Source organism: Hemitrygon akajei, chromosome 10 (genome assembly GCF_048418815.1).
Source record: "Hemitrygon akajei chromosome 10, sHemAka1.3, whole genome shotgun sequence".
Classification (NCBI taxonomy): domain Eukaryota; kingdom Metazoa; phylum Chordata; class Chondrichthyes; order Myliobatiformes; family Dasyatidae; genus Hemitrygon; species Hemitrygon akajei.
Window position 1 is genome coordinate 111,028,321 of NC_133133.1, and position 20,388 is coordinate 111,048,708.

The 20,388-nt window shown below is 40.6% G+C and overlaps 1 protein-coding gene across 3 annotated transcripts in view; it reads left to right on the top strand.

Moving 5' to 3' along the window:
• LOC140734572 (ubiquitin carboxyl-terminal hydrolase 15-like) overlaps positions 1-19,939 on the top strand; it is a 108,104-nt gene extending 88,165 nt beyond the window's left edge. For 2 of the 3 annotated variants that reach the window (XM_073058728.1, XM_073058729.1), the window contains 7 exons: positions 2,839-3,117; positions 4,685-4,755; positions 5,356-5,471; positions 6,512-6,661; positions 9,704-9,807; positions 12,758-12,846; positions 14,484-19,939. In XM_073058728.1, coding sequence (XP_072914829.1) covers positions 2,839-3,117; positions 4,685-4,755; positions 5,356-5,471; positions 6,512-6,661; positions 9,704-9,807; positions 12,758-12,846; positions 14,484-14,663 — 989 coding nt within the window. In that variant the 3' untranslated portion in view covers positions 14,664-19,939. The remainder of the gene's footprint in view (positions 1-2,838; positions 3,118-4,684; positions 4,756-5,355; positions 5,472-6,511; positions 6,662-9,703; positions 9,808-12,757; positions 12,847-14,483) is intronic. The other variant, XM_073058730.1, reaches the window with a different exon arrangement.
• Positions 19,940-20,388: the final 449 nt, after the last annotated feature.

Consider the following 20,388-nt stretch of genomic DNA (forward strand, 5'->3'; position numbering starts at 1 on the left):
TTGGCCCTTCAACTTACTACATACAGTTTTGCCCCTTTATATTATTCCCATTTTCCTGCTTTGGGTCTGTATTCTTCTACACCTTGGCTATCTAAGTGCCTCAAGTGTATTTAATTCCACCTCCTCCTCGGTCAGCATGTTTCAGAGATAAACTACAAAATGTATCATTAACATCTCATCCTTTCACCTTAAACTAGGCCCTCTTATTTTTGACAACCCCATCCATGGGAAAAGATTTTGATTACCTACTCTATCCATCATCTTGTTTACCTCTATCAGATCAGCCCTCAGCCTCCTTCACTCTAAAGTTCAAAGTACATACAGTATATATCACCATATATTACCCTGAAATTCATTTTCTTAGAAGCATTCACAGTAAATACAAGAAGCACAGTAGAATCAATGAAAAGTCATACACACCAAGACAGACGGACAATCAGTGCAAAAGACAACAAACTGTGCAAGTACAAAAAGAAAAACATAATAACAATAATAAATAAACAGTAAAAATTGGGAAACATGAGATGAAGGACCCCAGCCTTTCCAATCTTTTCCCATAATTTAAAGTCCTCCAATCCAGGTAACAACATTATACTGCTGTTCTTTTATGTGAAGTAGGAAGTACACAATTCAACAGTGAGTCAAACTCCACTCAGCTATACACAGGAGTCAGGATGTAGTGTATTTGGACAGCACTCACACATACAATTGCTGTTTCTTTAGCATTTGTTTTTTACGAGGCCGAGTTATTAACTCAACATTCAATCCAGCAAGGATGGAAAGTGTGTAAGGAGCTGGCTGGATTCAAACCCGGGATCACTTGCCCCGAAGTCCTGTGCAGCTGTCACTACACCACCGGTGGGCTAAACATACTATTGAGTAAGAATAAAAGTACGATGATTTCAATGGCGCAAACAGAAGAAAGACAATAGGATTGTGTATATGTATAATAGTATGTCTGAAAAACTCTGCCAAAACAAATGGCTCCCACCCCCCACGTGGTCCTGCTGAATTTCAGAATGAAGGTCAGCAGGGTTATATTTCAAAATAAAAGCCTGGAACAGTCCTGGTGAATCTGTTCTGCATTCTGTCCAATGTAGTTACATCTGATAATGCGTTGACTAGAACAGTGCATAAGACTCTTTTAAGTGAAGCTCAAATAGTCTTTTATAAAGTTGCAACATTCAGTACTGTGGAAAAGTCTTGGGCACACATATCTGGTTAAGGTGCCAGAGACTTTTGCACTGTACTGTTGCAACTAAAAAACACATTTCCTGACATGTGAGTGATGATAAACCTGATTCTGATATGGGTCTCTATTGTGGACTGAGAGTGGGAAAGGGGTTGGGAGATGGGAATCATAGTTGGGAAAGGGAAAAGGAGGGGAAGTGAGCAGGAAGCAACAGAAGGACATTCTGTAAAGATCAATAAACCCATTATTTGGAATCATATTATCTCGCCTGGTGTCTTAAGGCTGGGTTTGTCTGTACTCACACTACCCCCTCCACCCCTGACGCTCCTCTACCACCTGTCCCACACTGCTCCACCCTCGCCATTCCCAACATCCTTTGCTCCTGCTAGATTTAGAAACTCACTCACTACTCCAAGTTGACAAATATATATATAGACCGAAGACTTCTGCACAGTACTGTACGTGGCTGAAGTTTGATATTCTGAACTCTCTCTCCTAGGAAAGCAAGCATGCTGTCTGCTGTCTTCACTGCTTGTGTTGTCACTTTTGGGCAACTATGGCTTTAAACACCAAAGTATCTCTGTTCATCAGTGTTCCTTTGTGACCTATCATTTACTGTATTGTATTGTTCCTATCTGATTTCTCAAATACGTTCCCTCACAGTTGTCAGGGTTAAGTTCCATCTGCAATGTTTCACGCAACCTTCTACCTAGTCTGTAGCTTTAGACAGTTTTCCTCACACACCAATTATTGTGTCAACCATAATCTTACTAATCACACCTTCTGCTTTCACACCCAAGTCATTAGTAATACAATACTGTACAAGCATCTTAGGCAGATATGTATAGCTAGGATGCCTAAGATTTTTGCACAGTACTGTATGTGTCAGCTTTATTCCTCTCATTATTGCAATGGTTAGGTTAGTTTAACAGACTCCACACACCAGACGACTGGGTGACATTTGTACACCATCACTACCTGTTGTCACCAGAATCCAATCTTCAAACAGATAGAATTATTTATTAGCACTTATCAGATATTAACTTTATTAGTCAGTGAACAATAGATCTTTCCACATTTACCTTCTGTAGGTGCCTTTGACACTGCTTGAATCAATTGAAATGACCCCAGTTGTTTCCAGCTAAGGACCAATATTTAGCTTTGTTGACTGACCTTCTCCTCAATAGCTGATGGTATAAGATTTGACTTTGCAGAGTTGTGTTTACATTGGTAATGTACTGCCCTATCCTGCTACAATTTAGTATGATTAATTTATCCTGATGGGAATTAATCATATTGTGGTTACTTGTGTATAACTTACTGCAAAGAAAGAAAGTGGAATAATGAGACATGTTGCAGCAGCCAGACAAGTGTTGCACTCATCGAAATGCTTTGGAATTCTTAGTGAAAGGTACCACTTCATGCTATCTGCAGTCCATTGCCTTTGAAATGTACCTATTCCAGCATTAATGTTCTTACTGTGCAAAATCTAGTCGGCTTTCTCTCTAACGCTGCTCAAGAGCTCTGTTGTGTAGTACAGTAGGTGTATGCTTATTTACAGTGAGAAGCAGCGAGGCACATACTTAAAGCAAACGATGGTGTAATGACTGGCAGTGATTTCTACAATGGATTCTTTCTGTGAGCAGGTGAAATGGAGACAGATGAGCAGGATGATGAGTCCAGTCAAGATCAAGAACTTCCTTCTGAAAATGAAAACAGCCAGTCAGAGGACTCTGCTGGGGGAGACAACGAGGACTCTGAAAATGGCATTTGCACTGATGATTCTTGTAAAGGGCAGATATTTCAGGGACACAACAAACAGCTCTTTACATTCCAGTTCAATAATTTGGGAAATCCAGATATCAATTATGTCAAGGATGACAGGCATATCCGATTTGAAGATAGCAGGCAGATCAGGCTCGATGGTAAGTGTTGCAGGCTGGATGTGTAGGGCATTAATGTAATCCTGCATGGTGCCCGAAGTATCTCAGTTCACCCATCTATCACAAACTACTTTGGTGTTGGTTTGCCTTATGTCAGGAAGCATCTCAACCTACTATTATGTACTGTTGTGGCACAGCATCATTGAACAATATTGTAGCAGGTTTTGTAGCACTCTGTACTTGGATGTTTATGCTGCTATTTATAGAACACAGCACAGTACTGGGCTTTCAGCCCACAAAGTTGTGCCGACCTTTTAGCCAACACTCAGATCAACCTAACCCTTCCCGCTCACAATCTAACTCTACCTTTTCACATAGCCTTCCTTTTTTCTTTCATCCATGTGCCTGTTTAAGAGCCTTGTAATGTCCTCAAAGTATCTGCTTTTACTGCCAGTCCAGCACTGTAATCCACACACCTGCCACTCTGTGTCGAAAAAAAATTACCTCTAACATCCCCCCCTATAATTTCCTCCAATCACCTTAAGATTATGTCCCTCTAAATATCTGTATTCAGCTGGACCCTATTAAAATGATTTTTCACTTTTCCACATTGAAATTGTGTTGAGCACTTGTAATTCTACCAGTGGTAAAGTTTTCTACTGTGTTGGCTGAATGGCCACATTCCTTCCTTTAGTTGAGCATTAAACAGGCTTTGATGCGTATTAGCGAACATTTCAATCTTCATATTCCCTTCCTCAACCAGGGAATTCTCAGTCGACATGTCCGAGGATCAGCTAACTCAACGATTTGCCCATTGAAACATTCCAGAAGAAGTTATACCCTACTGCCTCTTACCCATTCAGCACAGTGTTGTGTTCCTAGGCTTTGATAGAGGCAGATATTCTAGTGTATCATTGCCTGAGGCTATCAAAGTAGTCCACCATTCCAGCTGCTGAACTCCGTATTGAGGAGTTGATGTTTCCATTGTGTGATGATTCTCAACATGAGATTTCTATTGCACACCAACTAATGCACAGGCTTTTCAGAACAAAGTTTTGGTCCAATTGTAAGGGAATTCAAGGTAACTGACAACCAGACTCCTCTTCATGGATATGATACACAGGTGTAATACTGGATGTGGGCACTCAGTTGAAGGGATTTCTTGTCTTGTCATTGTTAATTTGAACTACATTTTTATTGCTAGTTGAATTTAGCTGTTTTTGCACCTCTACTCTCTCAAACCCAGCTTCATTGCTCAGCTGCTCTACCTTACAGACGACTTCACATCATGGTGATGTCAGTCTGCTGAAGCGTTGAGTATCACAGCTGAAACCAGACTTGCAAAAACCTTCTGCTTTGCGCACATTCCCTGGAATAGGTCACTGGATGGTTGTCAGGATGAGGAAACCCTGACTGATTTCCATCTCACTCTCGGTCCATAGACTGGGAATCAAGCTATATCCAGCTAAACACTGCTGGATTTTCTCATCAAGTGAGCCATTGCTTTCTAATGGATGCACCTGTATGGAGACACTTCAAATGATTAACAATTTACTATCTGTGGTATTGCATACTTTTCAGAATTTACTCTTCGTTCCTTTATCCCCAGAGCGAACATATCTGGCATTAGACTGGGATCCTGAAGTACGAAAGCGATGGTTTGATGACAGTGCAGCAGAGGTAATTATATCCCAAGTTGTAATGGTTTTTACTTTGTGAGAGAAAAAAGAAAATGAACAGGGCGAAGTGTAGGAAATACTAAGAACATCGGTCCAATTTTTAAACTTAAGTATACAGCACATAACAGAAAATACATTGTAAACACACAACTTAGGGTTATAACTGAAATGCAGCATACAAGCCATGTGCTCAAAGCTGCTTTTAAGTAATAGTTTCATATACAGTGTGGAGTAAATTAGAATATTTTTTCTGAAAAATACCCATGCACATAGTCACGTTGCCCTGATGCAGAGTATTTTTTAAGGGCATTCAGTGATCAGGTCCTGAAATTATTGGCTTAATTCTATCTTTACTTATCAGTCTTTAAAAAATATGGTAATACATTATTAAGAGAATAAGATATGATGCTTAACATTATACAAAAAATAATGTTTTATCTATTGCCCCATAAGGCAAACTCGGAGATAGTTAAATGTATTTTCAGCAATACATTCAAATTGGCATTTTTAAAAACATAGGAAGCAATTTTGTAGGTGACAAAGTAATTTTCTTCATATTTTGCAAACTGATCTTAGAAATGCTCTTTTTCTTTTAATATAGGAATTTGAGAAACATGAAAGCATGGAATATAGGCCTCAGAAAAAAATGTTTGTTAAATTAAAAGACTGTATTGAACTTTTTACAACAAAAGAAAAACTTGGTGCAGAAGACCTCTGGTGAGTGATTTTGCATAAAAACTCTCAACTAATTGCGTTTGTTGAGTAAGTTGATGATATTCCTAACTGCCTACCAGACCGTTGCCTATCCACCCGAGAGAGAAACTGTGTAAATGGAACACAAGGTGTGCCTTGCTCAACTTTAGGCATTACAATAGGCCACCGACACTTTAATTGATGGCAGCAAAGCAGCCCGGGTATTAAGAATCAGTAAGTGCATTAATTGGAACCACCAGAGTAGAAAGAGTGGAGCTTTGTAGATGAATGATTGTAATGCCAGGTCAATAAGCTGTTATTAGCACTTTTGATATATTTAGTGTTTGTGAAGATTTGTGCTGTTTAAAATGTGATATAACTCCTTTTTCTGCTTATGTTTGTGGCTCAGCATCTTCTTCCAGCTGTGCCTCTGTTTCCTTTACCTAATCTCCACGTGAGTTTATTGCTGGTAGTGTGGTGATGCGAAGCAAGCATCTGCCACAAATGATTTTTATAGCAGGCCGTGTTGATTATTCAGAAGATTTTGCCCACATATGCAAAATATAATAGACTCACTGATAGATGAACCTGCCACTCATTTACTGAGTTCAACGTAGATTGTGCAGTAGAGGTGTGCTTTTGAATTTTTATAAATGTACTTTGTTGTATATTTGCAGCTAGAAATAAAAGATATTTGTAAGTCACAATCATCAGAAGAAGTATAGATCCAATGTACTTGTGGATTGTTATGTCAAAAGAGAGTTGTTTACACCATCAGGTGTAAACTTGTAAATCAGTCAGGAGCAAGTTACCCATCCTTATTCTTTGAACACTGAATTCCTTTGAGAGTTTCTGCCCCCAGTCACGCTGGCCACTATACACACAAAACCACACAGTGGAACCAAATTTGGAGAGGATGACACAAGCACAGCAGAAACTTCCACATTTAGCTCTATACCTCATGATAGCTTGCTGCCCCCTGGGTTTTCTGCTGGATTGTTGTTTGACTGACAAAAGCAATGGAAATAATACATTTGTAAGTTTCTTGATATGTTTTTATTCAGGTACTGTCCAAACTGCAAGCAACATCAGCAAGCCACCAAAAAATTAGACCTGTGGTCATTACCTCCTGTGTTAGTGGTCCATTTGAAGCGATTTTCCTATTGTCGATACTGGCGAGATAAGCTGGACACTCTTGTTGATTTTCCTATTAGGTAAGTCATAGACTGCAAATTATGGCTACCAAATCTGTAGGATACCTCTGACTTGCTAAGAAAATAATGTGATTATCTCTGGATCAAATACACGCCGTCTTAAATTCATCCAAATCTCACATTGTCGAAGCTGTGTTTACAAGTCCCAGGCTGTTGTGTGGATATTAGTTTGACCAATTGGAAACCATGGTCCTAAAGCTCTAGCAGGGCATGAATGTAAATCAGATGGGCACTTGGATGTTTGTAAGGAAGTGAGTGAAGCCTGTTTTGTCAGCATCTCCACAGCTGGTTATTTGATCTATTCCAGTGATGGAAAACAGACATTTAATAGTGTTTGTCAATAGTGTTCCAGGAACCCAATACCCTCTGTATTAAAAACCCTACCTCTGACATCTCCCCTAAACTTTCTTCCACTCACCATAAACGGATGTCCTCTAGTATTGGCCTTTGTCATCCTGGGAGTAAAGTGCCGGCTGTCCACTTTATCTAAGCCTTATAATTTATATACCTGTATTAAGTCATCTCTCATCCTTCACTGCAGAGAGAAAATCGCTAGCTTGCTTAATCCTGGTAAATCTCCTCTACACCTCCAAAGCTTCCACATCCTTCCTATAATGAGACAACTTGAACTGAATACAATACTCCCAAGTGTGGTCTAATCAGAGTTTCATACAGTGCCTTGTAAAAGCTCTTTCCCCCCACCCTTTTGCTCATTTAAATGAGTATTAAACCAAGGATTTTGATCCCAAAAAACAGGGAAATTGTAAAGTATGAAAAACTAAAAATTCAACAACTGAAATGTCAGTAGTTCAAAAGTATTCACCCCCCTTCACTCAGTACTTAGTTGAACCACTTCTAGCAGCTATTGCAGCTAGTAGTCTTTTTGAATAAGTCTTGATTGGCTTTTCACAATGTGTTGGAGCAAGATTTGCCCATTCCTCCTTGCAAAATTTGCTCAAGCTGTGCCAGGTTAGTTGGGGAGCGGCAATGGACAGCAACCTTGAGGTCTTGCCAGAGGTGTTTGATTGGGTCAGGTCAAAACTCCAAATGGACCGCTCAAGGACATCAATTTTCTTTCATTGAAACCACTCCATAGTTGCTCTGTCAAGGTGCTCTGGGTTGTTGTCCTGCTGAAAGACAAACTTCCTCCCCGGTTTAAGCTTTTTGGCAGAGACAAGCAGGTTTTTATCCAGGTTCTTTTTGTATTTAGTAGCATTCTCAAAGCATGATGCTACCTCCACCATACTTTACAGTAGAGATGGTGTTACCTGGCTGATGTGCAGTATTGCATTTATTTACTGTTGAGGCCAAAAACTTACACTTTAGTCTCATCCGACCACAAGACCACCTTCCACATCGTTACATTATCTTCTAAGTGACCCTTTGCGGATAAGGATATACATTTTTTAGCAAGAGCTTCTTCTTTCCCACTCTTCTATAAATGTTCTTTTTGTGCAAGGTCTTGGAGCTTAACTTCATCTCCATTTACAGCCATGGACTTCTGCAGCTTACTCAGAATAACTGTTGGCCTCACAGTTGCCTTTCTTACAAGTGCCTTCCTTCTCTGGCAACTGAAGGGTGGCCTGACATAGGCAGTGTGGCTGTAGTTTCATATTTTTTCCCCTTTTTTCACAATGGACTGCACTGAGCTCCACGGTATATTCGGTGCCCTTGAGATGGTCTTGTACTCTTCCCCAGATTTGTGCTTCTCTATTATTATTTCCCTAACTTTGTCTTGGATGCTGTTTAGAGCAGAGAGATTTTGGGATCCAAGTTGATAGCTCCTTGAAAGTGGCTACACAGGTTGATAAGGTGGTACAGAAGGCTTATAGAATGCTTGCTTTTATTAGTCAAGGCATTAAGTTCAAAAGTCAAGAGGTTATGTTGCAACTTTATAAAACTCTGGTTAGACTACATCTGGAGTATTGCATACAGTTCTGGTTGCCCCACTATAGGAAGGATATTGAGGTTTTGAAGAGGATGCAGAAGTTGTTTACCAGAATGCTGCCTGGTTTAGAGGTCGTGTACTATAATGAGAGGCTGGATAAACTTGGGTTGTTTTCTTTGGAGCGGCGGTGGCTGAGGGGAGATCTGATAGAGGTTTACAAGATCATGAGAGGCATAGACAGAGTGGACAGAGAGTATCTGTTTCCCAGGGTTGAAATGTCTAATAGCAGAGGGTGCACATTGAAGATGAGAGGGGGCAGGTTCGAGGGGGATGTGAGGGGTAAGTTTTTTACTCAGTGGTGGGTGCCTAGAATGCACTGCCTGGTATGGTGGTAGAGGCAAATACATTAAAGCCTTTTAAGAGACATTTGGATTGGCACATGGATGTAAGGAAGATGGAGAGATGGGGGCATGGTGTGGGTAGGGGGGATTAGTGTTTGGATGTTTTTGATTTGCTTTTTAGCTGGTTCAGCACAACATTGTGGGCCAAATGGCTTGTTCATGTGCTGTACTGTTCTATATACTAGGTCTTCATTTTGGTTTGGTCTGTTGAAAATCAACCATATTGTTGGACTTACAGAAAGGTGGGGTATTTATTCAGGTGATCCTCTAATTTTCTACGTCAACAAATTAGGTAAGTTGGTAAGGTAATATATAGTATTGCACCTGAGGAAAGTTAGTAGAGTAATTACAAGAGGGGATTAATACTTTATCAACATCATAATTTTAGTTTTTAATTTTCACGGGTTTTGGAATTTTTCTTTTGATTTGACATGATGCTCAATGTTATGTAGATTAGCTCCAAAAATCCTACTTTGATATATTTGAAATTTAGAAAATGAGATAGAAAAAAATTGTGGGGCTGAATTCTTTATCAAGGCACTGTAGAGCTTGCAGCATCTCCTCATATAATCTTGCATCTCCATAAATGTTACCTGATGGAGTTACCAGCGATTGAACAGGTCAGAGGGCGTCTTTGACTTCAGAATGGACTTTCAGAGAGCTTTTCTAATGTTAGATTTGTTAGGCTAGATGTAAATGAAGCATTTTTGACATATACAAGAAAGGTTGTAACTAAGTTTCTCTCTGTTTTAGTGATTTAGATATGTCTGAATTTCTTATCAATCCAAATGCTGGCCGCTGTGAATATAATTTGATTGCTGTTTCTAATCACTATGGTGGAATGGGTGGAGGGCATTGTAAGTATTACCAATCGGTTTTCTTTTTCATTGTCTACCAGAATGTGGAATCTATTGTGATGATGTAATTTTTAACTTTTAAACCAATTTCATTCACGAAGCTTGCAAATCAGTTGTGCGGTTTCCCAGTGGCTACCCATATCATTTCAACTTCTCATTCCCATCTCGACACGTCTGTCCATGGCCTCCCCTACTGCCATGATGAGGCCAAACTCAGCTGGAGGTAACACCTCCATATTCCATCTTGTTAGTCTGCTACCTGATGGCATGAATATCGATTTCTCCAACTTATGGGAATTTCTTCCCCCTCCCCTTCTCACATTCCCTATTCTGGTATCCCTTTCACCCCTTCTCCTCACCTGTTCAACACCCTCCCACTGGTTACCCTCCTCCCTCCCTTTGCCCCATGGTCCACTATTCTCTCCTATAAGATTCCATCGTCTTCAACCCTTTACTTCTTCTACCTATCACCTCCCAGCTTCTTATTTCATCTTCCCTTCCCCCTCACCTGGTTTCACATATCGCCTGCCAGCTTGTTCACCTCCCCATTCCACCCACTTCCTTATTCTGGCTTCTGTCCTCTTCCTTTCCAATCTTAATGAAGGGTATCAGCCCAAAATATCAGCTGTTTATTCTCCTCCATAGATGCTGCATGACCTGCTGATTTCTTCCAGCATTTTGTGTGTGTTGCTCAAGATTGCCAACATGTGTAGAATTGCATGTATTTACACATGATTTCCTGTTGGATCTGGTTCTGTAATTAATGTATTTAATTCTGATTCATTTCTCCTACAGTAGCTCTACTGTTTACAAGTTCCCCACTTTATTATATAAATATATTTGATGGTAATTTCTTAAAAAGTGAGGATGAAAATCAGTCTAAAACAAAAAGGATCATGGGCATCAAGTGATAGATAATTTATCATCCATGTGCAGATTCCCTAGCATTGACTTGCTCAAACTAAATAAAACAAAAGATGCTGGAAACATAGCAAGTTAGGCAGTACACACAAAATGCTGGTGGAACACAGCAGGCCAGGCAGCATCTATAAGTTGAAGCACTGTCGACATTTCGGACCGAGACCCTTCGTCAGGACTAACCGAAAGGAAAGATAGGAAGAGATTTGAAAGTAGTGGGGAGAGGGGGAAATGCGAAATGATAGGAGAAGACCGGAGGGGGTGGGATGAAGCTAAGAGCTGGAAAGGTGATTGGTGGAAGTGATATCGAGCTGGAGAAGGGAAAGGATCATGGGACAGGAGGCCTCTGGAGAAAGAAAGGAGGGGGGAGGAACACCAGCAGGAGATGGAGAACAGGCAAACAACTAAATATGTCAGGGATGGGGTAAGAAGGGGAGGAGGGGCATTAACGGAAGTTAGAGAAGTCAATTTTCATGCCATCAGGTTGGAGGCTACCCAGCCGGTATATAAGGTGTTGTTCCTCCAACCTGAGTTTGGATTCATTTTGACGGTAGAGGAGGCCATGGATAGACATATCAGAATGGGAATGGGACGTGGAATTAAAATGTGTGGCCACTGGGAGATCCTGCTTTCTCTGGCGGACCGAGCGTAGGTGTTCAGCGAAACGGTCTCCCAGTCTGCGTCGGGTCTCACCAATATATAAAAGGCCACACCGGGAGCACCGGACGCAGTATACCACACCAGCTGACTCACGGGTGAAGTGTCACCTCACCTGGAAGGACTGTCTGGGGCCTGAATGGTGGTGAGGGAGGAAGTGTAAGGGCAGGTGCAGCACTTGTTCCGCTTACAAGGATAAGTGCCAGGAGGGAGATCAGTGGGAAGGGATGGGGGGGGGACGAGTGGATAAGGGAGTCGCGTAGGGAGCAATCCCTGCGGAAAGCAGAAAGGGGGGGGAGGGAAAGATGTGCTTGGTAGTGGGATCCCGTTGGAGGTGGCAGAAGTTACGGAGAATTATACGTTGGACCTGGAGGCTGGTGGGGTGGTAGGTGAGGACAAGGGGAACCCTATCCCGCGTGGGGTGGTGGGTGGATGGGGTGAGGGCAGATGTGCAGGAAATGGGAGAGAAGCGTTTGAGAGCAGAGTTGATGGTGGAAGAAGGGAAGCCCCTTTGTTTAAAAATGGAAGACATCTCCTTCGTCCTCTACTGTCAAAATGAATCCAAACTCAGGTTGGAGGAACAACACCTTATATACCGGCTGGGTAGCCTCCAACCTGATGGCATGAAAATTGACTTCTCTAACTTCCGTTAATGCCCCCTCCCTTTCTTACCCCATCCCTGACATATTTAGTTGTTTGCCTGTTCTCCATCTCCCTCTGGTGCTTTCCCCCCCCCCCCCCCCCCCCACTTTCTTTCTCCTGAGGCCTCCCGTCCCATGATCCTTTCCCTTCTCCAGCTCAGTATCACTTTCGCCAATCACCTTTCCAGCTCTTAGCTTCATCCCACCCGCTCCGGTCTTCTCCTATCATTTCGCATTTCCCCCTCCCCCCACTACTTTCAAATCTCTTCCTATCTTTCCTTTCGGTTAGTCCTGACGAAGGGTCTCGGTCGGAAACGTCAACAGTGCTTCAACTTATAGATGCTGCCTGGCCTGCTGTGTTCCACCAGCATTTTGTGTGTGTTGTTTGAATTTCCGGCATCTGCAGATTTCCTCGTGTTTGCTCTTTAAGTTAGGCAGTATATGTGAAGGAGGAGTGTTTAATGTTTCAGTCTGAAGCCCTTTAAAAGAGACTTCTGAAACATTAATTTGTTCTCTCTCCACCCGATTTTCTAGTGTTTACAGCATTTTCTGCTTTTATTTCAGATTTCCAGTAACTGCAGTCCTTGATTTTCTAAAGCAGTGAGCTAGCTAATTGGGCTGCTTTCCTTGTGTTGAACTGCTTTTTTCTCTGTACTATCAATTAAAAAGTGGGATCTTTTATCCGCTAAACATTCAGACATTCAACTGCAGACTTGACATTTTTTATTTTGTAGACACGGCTTTCGCCAAGAACAAAGATGACAACAAGTGGTACTATTTTGATGATACCAGTGTTTCATCTGCAACAGAAGATCAAATAGTAGTAAGTATTTTCAATAGTATTGTCTCCTACAACACAATTAATAGCCTACTGTACCTTTTCTTTCTAAGCGGGAATGCATGTAGGTAAATTTTGGGATGTTTGCAGAAGTTTTATTTCGTTATTGACATACAACCCAGAGTGGGCACTGGCCAACAATTCCCCAATTTAATCTTGGCCTAATCTTGGGACAGTTTACAATTATCAATTAACCTACCAACCAGTACATTTGTGGACTGTGGGAGGAAACCGGAGTACCTGGAGGAAACCCACGCGGTCACGGGGTGAACATGCAAACTCCTTACAGGCAGTGGCAGGAATTGAACCAGCTCACTGGTACTGTAAAGTGTTGTGCTAACCACCATGCTACCCTGCCACCTCGACTTTCTTCTCATCCTGCAGTGTATATAAAACTTCTTTTCACAAAATCTTGAAATGAATTCATAATTTATTTTTGTTGTTCTTCAGTACATGAGTGTAAAGGGGAACAAATTGATTGTTACTCTGGCTGTCATGTAGCATAAAAATATTTTGCATAAAAATGCAATAAAAGTACAATCTTATAAAACACAGTCTACAACGTGGTAGTGCATGGGAGGGTTGAAGGGTGCTGAGTGACTGATGTGGATGTAGTGGTGGTGGGGTGAGTTAATGGGTGGAGGTGTTAATCAGCCTGACTGCTTGGGGGAAGTAACTGTGATGCCAAGTAAAGTTTCCTTGGCATTGTCCTTGTAAAAACCCAAGGAAGTGTCAAAGAAGCAACTTGGAAGTGTTGTCATGCTCAGCTGAACTGGATTTTGTTGCCAAACGAAACAACTGGCTTGGACAATGCACACAACACCCATTTTTGCATGGCATGATAGCCAGGAACCCAGGACACCAGTATCAAAACAGTGGAATCCACAATTTCACTCTGGTTCAACATTTCATTGAAAATGTGTTTGCCAGACTTGGTGCTTGGTCAGGATTGGTTTTTCATCTTGTGGATTTTCCATTGTGGAATTACTGTCTTTGGGGCTTTTGATGTCAAATTAAGCATATTGTGATGTGAACTGCATTTTAATTCTCTTTCATGCCTATTCCTACTCCTCACCTCACCGTCTCATTGCCCAGTTAAATGGGTTTTGTGATTAGCTTGTCCATTAAATAAAAGGAAGCTGGAATCATTGAACTTGTATTTTTCTTTTTGTCTTAAGATTATTCCGATCTATAATTAAGTAGAGCAGCTTGTGTAACTTTATTACAATGCCAGTGACCCGGCTACTGTCTTTAAGTTGTTTGTACGTTCTCTCCATGACCGACTGGGTTTCCTCCAGCTGCCCCAGTTTCCACTCACCGTCCAAAGACCTGTGGATTAGTAGGTTAGTCAGTCACACGGGTGTAATTGGGCAGCACAGTCTCACTGGCCGGAAGGGCCTGTTACCATACTGTATCTCCAAATATAAATATTCACAAATAAAAAGCATGAAGTTAGTAGATGGAGGTAATGTTTGATGTACACTAGGGCCATGAAAATTCATCTGTAACATGAATGCTGGTGATACTTTGGTCCATTTAATTTTGTAAAAGTGTCATGGCATCAGAGACTGGTTAGTGATGAGCTGTGAGCAATATATTAATAAATTATCTTCTTTCAACAGTCCAAAGCAGCTTACGTGCTTTTCTACCAGAGACAAGACACAATCAGTGGTACGGGCTATTTTGCACATGACCACAGTGCCAAGAAGGAAGGTGCTGCTGCTTTAGGCCTCGCTCAGGACAGCGACGAGGACTGTAATGAGAACGACGTAGAGAATGAAAGCTGCATGCACACAAACTGACCTGTACAATTGCCATGTTAAAACTCTCCAATGCAGACTTCTGCACAAACACTTAAAAAGATAGAAGCAAGCCACAAACTAGGAGTGAGACGTCACCTGGGGAAGAGGTGCTGCATCAGTCTGAGCAAGAAGCCATTTGGAGTCTGTGTCAAAGTAGACTTAAGGTGAATTACTTGAAGCTGATAATTTGTTAGAAATGCAAGTAGAAGCTAACTGCAATATAAGATCCATGAAATCTATTTGTCTTACTGATGTATGCAGGTTCTTCACACTAAATATATGCAGAAATATTTAAGTGATCCCTGTTTTCACTCTTCTATAGTTTTTGAAAATATACTGGCTAATGTTTTCCCAAAAATGCCATTTTTAAGTTAGTTTTGTGTCTGTGTGCTAAAGTGTGCAATGTATGTGCCCTGCTTCAGCAACAGAGAATGAGCACTTAAACTGAACAGACGACTGCTTCACTAATTCTGTGACAGTTTGCTGTCCTCCTTGGTTTAAACAATCAATGCAAAGGGCCATAAAAGTTAAGGACTAGTGTCAGCTACCATTTGAAAGTGTTGTGCTGTGACTTCCAACTTGCTGTAAAGTTGACCCAGAGAGGATTGCACCCACATTGTGAGCCTTGACAACACGTGCTGCTTGTGGATGTTTAGAAACTCTACTTTAACCCTTTGAGGACTGCAGTGGCATTTCTGCACCGAAACATGAATCACAACTGCGTTCGTTCAACAAATCAAAGGCGGTCCCACTAAATTTCTCGAATTCTCCTTTCCGAATAGTTGTGAGGTGCAGCGTTAGAAAACCATTTCTGCAGCTGTTCTGTGACGGAAAACTTCTTTTTGAAAACTGCAAAGAGCTTGCAGTACTCAGGGTTAAAAATAGAATGTCGTAACAAATAAATTGATGTGCTGGAAAGTTTTCCTTTCTTCAGTGAACTGAAGTTTGCACACTCTCATTCTACTGTACAGCCAGGGGGCTATTCAAATTTCCTTCACATGTCTAAGTTAGTGTATTAAAATTAGACAACTTTAATGATAGAATATATCAAATTTGATAGAATGTGAGCAAGTGGGTTGATTTTATTTTAATTCCTGTTTGGAAATCACCATAGCCTTACTGCATATTAAATTATGTACTTGCATGTTGTATTTACCAATTTGTATGTGTGTGTGTGTATATATATATATATATTTATATATATATTACAAGGTACATTTAATTTACGAGAGCTGTATTCAAGGGGCCAGGTTGCCAACAGCTAGAGTGGGATTTTCAATGTTTATTTTGGTGAATTGCTGCTTTTCATTCATTGTAGTTCAAAGGATGTCTTTCTCTTGGTTTATTACTGCCAGTGGCAGAACCTATAGAATGCTAAAGGATTGCTCCTCTCTACCTAAGTCAATTGCTATTGTGTCCAATTGCCATAAAATGAAATGATGGTCTTCACTTAGAAAAAAAACACTTTAAAACTGATTTGAATGTTGTAGTGTATAAATAAGTTCACTCTGTGAGTGCACACTTGGTAAATTATTTTATTGAAATATTATAGCTAAAAGATATAGAAACACTATAGGCCAGGATGAGTTACATATGTCAAGAATGGCTTTGCTGGGTAACTTGATGTTAGTACTGATATTCTTCTTGATGTTTTACAGTCAGTATCTTTGAGTTTTTTCCCTTTTTTTTGGTAAAATGGAAGATACAAACCTCCAGCATGTCTGAGGTAAATATTTTGGCTGCACTACTTTTCATTTAATTTTACATTTGAAACTTGCATGTTTATTTATATAGATCTACAATAAAGTTATTCTGCGCCTTAGTTATGACACTCTGTGCTGGTGGCTGTGTAAAGAGACTGCCTAACTCAGTTCTCACTGGTACTTTGAGGGATGGGGGAGAATAACTGCACTGGTGTGGCCAGGTATAGTGTGGTAATGTAAAATGTTTTTCAATGAAGGTTTACAAAGTTTCGTACCTAGCGATAAACAATTTGCTTAATTCATGTGTCCTTTACAGGCAATTTATTGTTAAGATATATTTGTGGCGACTTTGAAATAAAGCTGCATAACTCTTGCATATGCAACAATTGTAATCTTTACATATCAATAAAAGTAGAAACAAAATATTTAGAATAAAGACGCTGGAAGATTAAGTTGTTTCATGAATAGTGCTGACATCTCAGAACCTTCTCTTTAAATGGCTGTTTGAACCATAATAAGTTCAGTATCTGTCTTGAGAGAAAGAAGATTAGTAGGTTAGCTACAACAGAAATTGTATAGTTCTGCAGCCCAGTGATAAATCTTAAGACAAGAAATGGCTAAATTGCAAATTGATTGACGACACAGTGCATCTTTTTTTTTCTAATAAGCAAAGTAACAATCAGCCTTGCTCTGGAACTAATGACTGGTTCACGCTGGACTTGAGAGTGGCCATGTTACTGAACTATTTGTAGATTCAGCCCTGCTTCACCTAAGGGAAAGAGTTTGTCTTCAGTCACTGGTTTCTCCTGTTGGGGCAGGATGGCAAATTTGAAGTGTGTCCATTTCCAAAGGTGCAAAAAGAAAGTGACTCATTCTATTGAAAGAATTCTGCCTGAGTATTTGGAGTTGTGTTAGGATGTCTGGGTGCAGGGTAGTTGATTAGAAACTTGGAACATAATTATTATTCCACCATAAGCAATGTGTCAATCTCTTTACTGTGAGATGTCCTTTTTATTTCCTCTGCTACTTGAAGCATCGATAATTGTAGACAGGAGACCGTGATGCATTTCTGCTGGGGAAGCTGCTGGTATTGATCTGCTTTGCAAAATATGAAGATTCCAGGGTGTTCTTCCTTCTGAAGAGAAACCACCTTATCCCCACACATTGATTAGGACTGAGTTTACAGTGCCTATTATTTATGATTTGCAAACTTATAGGTATTGCAGTTAATTCAGTTTTTCACATTCTAAATTATGGAATAAAAATCAGTCGCACAGTACGGATGCAGATAGCCCAGCCCAATTGTCTGTCCAGCTTTTCCAAACAGCTGTCAGGCAATGCACTGCAAATCATGAACTTGCATGCTGCCTTTAAAGTGTGTCTGCCCACATGCCTGCAAATTCTTGTAGTAATTTGTATGCGTTCTGCTTTTAGTGGCCTCTATATCATGCAACTTAAGTTTATCCCATTTAAAGCTTTCCTTCCAGACCAGGTCTGACACAAATTAACAATGGCGTAAAGTTTGTACCTCAATGATTGTACTTAGAATTAAGTAATACAGGATTTATGTCCAAAACTGATGAAAATAATGGTCGTGATTACTATTTGGCTTCTCAGCTCTCTAAATGAGCTACTGTATTAGTGCCAAGGTCCTGAACAATGTTTTCTTGTGTATGCCATATTCTGAACGATAATTCCGATGATGCACTGAGCAGTTGTATCTCATAGTGAGTTGGTTTCGGTGAGTGGTTTGCTTCCTTGGCAGTTCAGCAAAGTGTGGAAACAAGTGCTGGACCTCTCTCAGCTAAGCAGGAAAGGGCAGAGACTGCAGGCAGCTTCTCTGAGGGGTAAAAACACAGTTAATGTCAGAGGCCTTGTGGTTCATGTTAAGAGATGAACAGCAAACATAGAGGTGGGACAGTAAAGGAACATGACAGAATGTGGAAATCACAGCTAATTTTTAAATAAATGGTACAGAACAAAGGGAGTTGAATAAGCTGCAAAGCAGTAGATATGAAGGAGATGGGGCCAGGTATAATGGTTAAAAGCAGCTGGGGTTCAGATTGCTGGTTGTCCCAAAGGATTCTTACCCCTGTGTCTCTGCTGTAGGATACTGCGTTTGCAGAATGTGGATGCTGTGGTCAGTTTCTAAAGTTTGTTGGGCCTGGCATTAAGGCTGAAAGGTAGTGAAGGAGAAATGCTGGTCCTTCAGGTGCATTAAGTTTCTTTGTTGAAGCAGGAAAATCAGGGTCATAAACATGGTCTTTTGTGAGTCAACTCCTCAGCTCCCATTTCCATTTCGCTTCCCAATTGTAGAAGAGCTTTACATTATAACAGTGCAATCACTCGGGCTGAACCTGATGTTCTAAGGGGTTGTCCATTGCTGGGTCTCAGGTAGCTGGAAAGGGCAATCTGGGATCCACGTTCTGGTGTAGTGTGGGCAAGAGTAAGTGGGGGGCTGCAGTTAGTGGCTATTCAGTCCCTCCTTTCACAGTTCCCACTTGTTCTCCGCAGCACAGTGGAGGTCACCTTCATGTAGTGCAGCTCGCTCTTGCACAGACTTCCTCCAGGTGTATAATTCCTGGGAGCTTCGCAACTGTTTGAATGAAACGTGGCTTTAAAAATGGCTCAGGGTTGTTGCAATGTAATTACAGATCTTTCTCATCATTTGGCTATTAGAAACATCTCACTATAAAGGAAGATGTTGATTTGCCTGAAACCACTGAAGAAATTGGCTAGTTGCAGTTACAAATATCCCAAATCAAAATTGCCAGCCTGACAGCCTCTATTCATGTTTCTTTGGAATTTTGAAATGTTTTTCAGCTGATGTTGAATGTTCTGCAGTAAATGTGAATGATTTAATTTCAATATATACCTAACGAATTAACATTTATCAAGGAAGTCAAGAAAAAAAGATGTCTTCAGGTTGTTCATAGTTTGAGATTTATGAGCATATATCATAAAGCAAAGTACTCGATGTAAATCAATTACATAAACAGCTGCTGTGTACCTGAGTTTACAATAAAGATGTGTTTGCATATATAAAGGCTTACTGTTTTGAGAATGGATCTATATTCCACCCAGTGGAATTTCCAGTTTAAACTCCTATATTTCTCCTGTTTTTAAAAAAAATGTCTTCCTTAAAATACAGCATAGTGCTTGAAGTTACTAATTCCCCCTTTTTTGCTGTGCTGATGGTTTTACTTATGCCTTCTGAGATCCAGGAATAGTTTTGCTATAGAGAGCATCCTCACTTCAGCCTTTACTGTCTGGTTTGGTGCAGCATCCTCTCACAGCATAGGAAAAATACAGTGATCTGTCAGGTCAGCAGAAAAGTTCACGGGCTGCAGGCTACCATCACCGCAGGACTTGCATGTGTCCAGGACAAAGAAATGGGCAGGAAAGATCATTGCAGACATTACCCAGCCTGCAAACTGCCTTTTGCAAAATCTCCCTTCTTGAAAGCACTACTGGGCTACTAAAACAAAAATTTCATTCCACTTTAAATGTTTCTGCCCCCAAGCAGTTAATCTGATCGGCTATTCTAGTTAGTCCATCCCACCCCCTCTGTTGATAGCCCCCATCACTGCACTGTAAACACTTTAAAACCACTTTTTATAATGTTTTACATTGTAAATACTTGCTGGTATTTATGTACTTGTGCACATTTTAGACCATTTTTATATTTCTAACATTTTTACTTTCTACTTTATGATTGTTGAATGTTTTTACTGCATGTTAAGCCGCAGACCACAGCAAATTCCAAATGTATGTAAATGTTAATGACGATTAAGTTGATCCTCAAGTTGCAGAAGAGAACAGTGACACTCACCAATATCGAAACAAGCAAACATGGAGAGCAATCAGACTAACCAGTTATCCAGCATTCTCACTGTTGTACTCTGTGTGTTACTACCTGCTGTTTCCAAAACAAAGTGAACTGATAAAACTATTTCCACTCATAAAGCCTGGAGCGAGGGCCCTTCATGGTTAAAAACAAGACATTCAATAGAAAGCAGAGA